Genomic DNA, 1,690 nt, shown 5'->3' on the forward strand with positions numbered 1-1,690 from the left:
AGATGATGGACCCCTCGTGAGCAATGACCAGGATTATGAGGAGAGCTCCACCGAAGGAAGCCTCAAGAGGAGGCACGACACCAGAGGACGCCGCACCAGAGGACGCAAGGATAATTGATGAAGACATTTAGTAGACCGCCATGTTATTCTATTTTATTTTCATTGATCAGTTAGGCCGTTATTTTTGATTAGTCGTGAGATTTTGTAATCCGAGATTGAATCTTGTTTGAGATGAATGAATAAATGATTGGTGTGATTATGTTTGTGCATTCATTTGGGTAGTGCTATTTTCTCATTAGACCCTTGTTCTATTCTATTTTCTGATCCACTCCAAAACACCAGATGCCTCCGAGACGTGACCCCGGTTTCACTTTCCCACCGGAGCTCACCCAGCTGATTCAACAGCTGAATGCCTTAATGCAAATGCTCATCGAAAATCAAGGCAACAACAACAACAATCCACCACCACCACCCCCTGTCGATAACCTGACCCGGTTCCTAAGGCTGAATCCACCGGTGTTCTCTAGTAGCACCGAGCCGATTGTAGCTGATGATTGTCTCCGCAAGATCGGAAGGGGTCTAGCAACTGCTGGATGCACAGGTGTGGAGAAGGTGCGTTTTGCCACATATCAACTGAATGGACCTGCAGTCTCTTGGTGGGAGAACTACACCGCCACTTATCCGGTCGCCACTATGACATGGGATCAATTCCAACAGGCTTTCTGCACCGCTCATGTCTCAGCTGGAGCCATGAGTCTGAAGAAGCATGAGTTCCGCAACTTATGCCAGGGAAACCGTACGGTGGGGCAGTATCTAGATGAGTTCAGCAAATTATCTCGCTATGCCCCAGATGATGTGGCCACAGATGCCGCAAAACAAGAGAAGTTTCTCGAGGGACTCAATGATGAGCTGGGAATGTAGCTAATGGTGGCTACCTTCAACTACTACCAGGAGCTGGTAGACAAGGCCACCATACTTGAAGGCAAGCAGCAGTAGATTGATAGCCGCAAGAGGAAGTATAGCCAGGGGAAGTACAACTCCGGAGCTCAGCAGAAGCCCCGCTATGCCCTATACTCGGGAGGACATACCCATCACACCCATGGAGGACATAATCATGGAGGACATAACCATGGAGGGAATGGGAAAAATCGCAACCACGACAACAACTCCAAGTCAGGCAATGGAGGCAATTGCAACTAGCACCGCCCTGCTCCGGCTCAGAAGGATCTGAGTCATATCACCTGTTTCAAGTGCCAGAAGATAGGACACTATGCCACCGATTGTCCGGAGGCCAAGCCGAGGAATGGAAACTGCAACGGCAATGGAAGCTCAGCAAAGAAGCCCAACCCTTTTCCTTGTGCTCAGCTGAATCACATTGACGTGGAGGACGTCTATGATCAGCCAGACACTGTGGTTGGTAAGTTTTTATTAAATTCACGTCCAGTATTGGTACTCTTTGATTCCGGTGCAACACATTCATTCATATCAAGGGTAGTTGGGGAAAAGTACGGATTGCCCACTAGGACCCTTAGAACCCCGCTTCAGGTCACTTCCCCAGGAGGAGAGATGATGGCAGGCTTAGGCTGTCATTCAACCCTCAGCATCAGAAATCATGATTTTCCCGTAGACTTCATAGTCTTAGAATCCCAGGGATTGGACGTGATCCTAGGCATGGACTAGTTGACAAAGT

General features: G+C 48.6%; 1 protein-coding gene across 1 annotated transcript; it reads left to right on the forward strand.

Annotated features, from left to right (window-relative positions):
• The first annotated feature begins 417 nt into the window (after nucleotides 1–417).
• Nucleotides 418–921, forward strand: LOC147975621 (uncharacterized). The gene has a single exon (XM_087520507.1). It carries the CDS (start codon nucleotides 418–420, stop codon nucleotides 919–921), a length of 504 nt encoding a protein of 167 aa, XP_087376633.1.
• Nucleotides 922–1,690: the final 769 nt, after the last annotated feature.

Source organism: Triticum urartu, chromosome 4A (genome assembly GCF_056163025.1).
Source record: "Triticum urartu cultivar PI428250 chromosome 4A, HENAU_Tu73, whole genome shotgun sequence".
Taxonomy (NCBI): domain Eukaryota; kingdom Viridiplantae; phylum Streptophyta; class Magnoliopsida; order Poales; family Poaceae; genus Triticum; species Triticum urartu.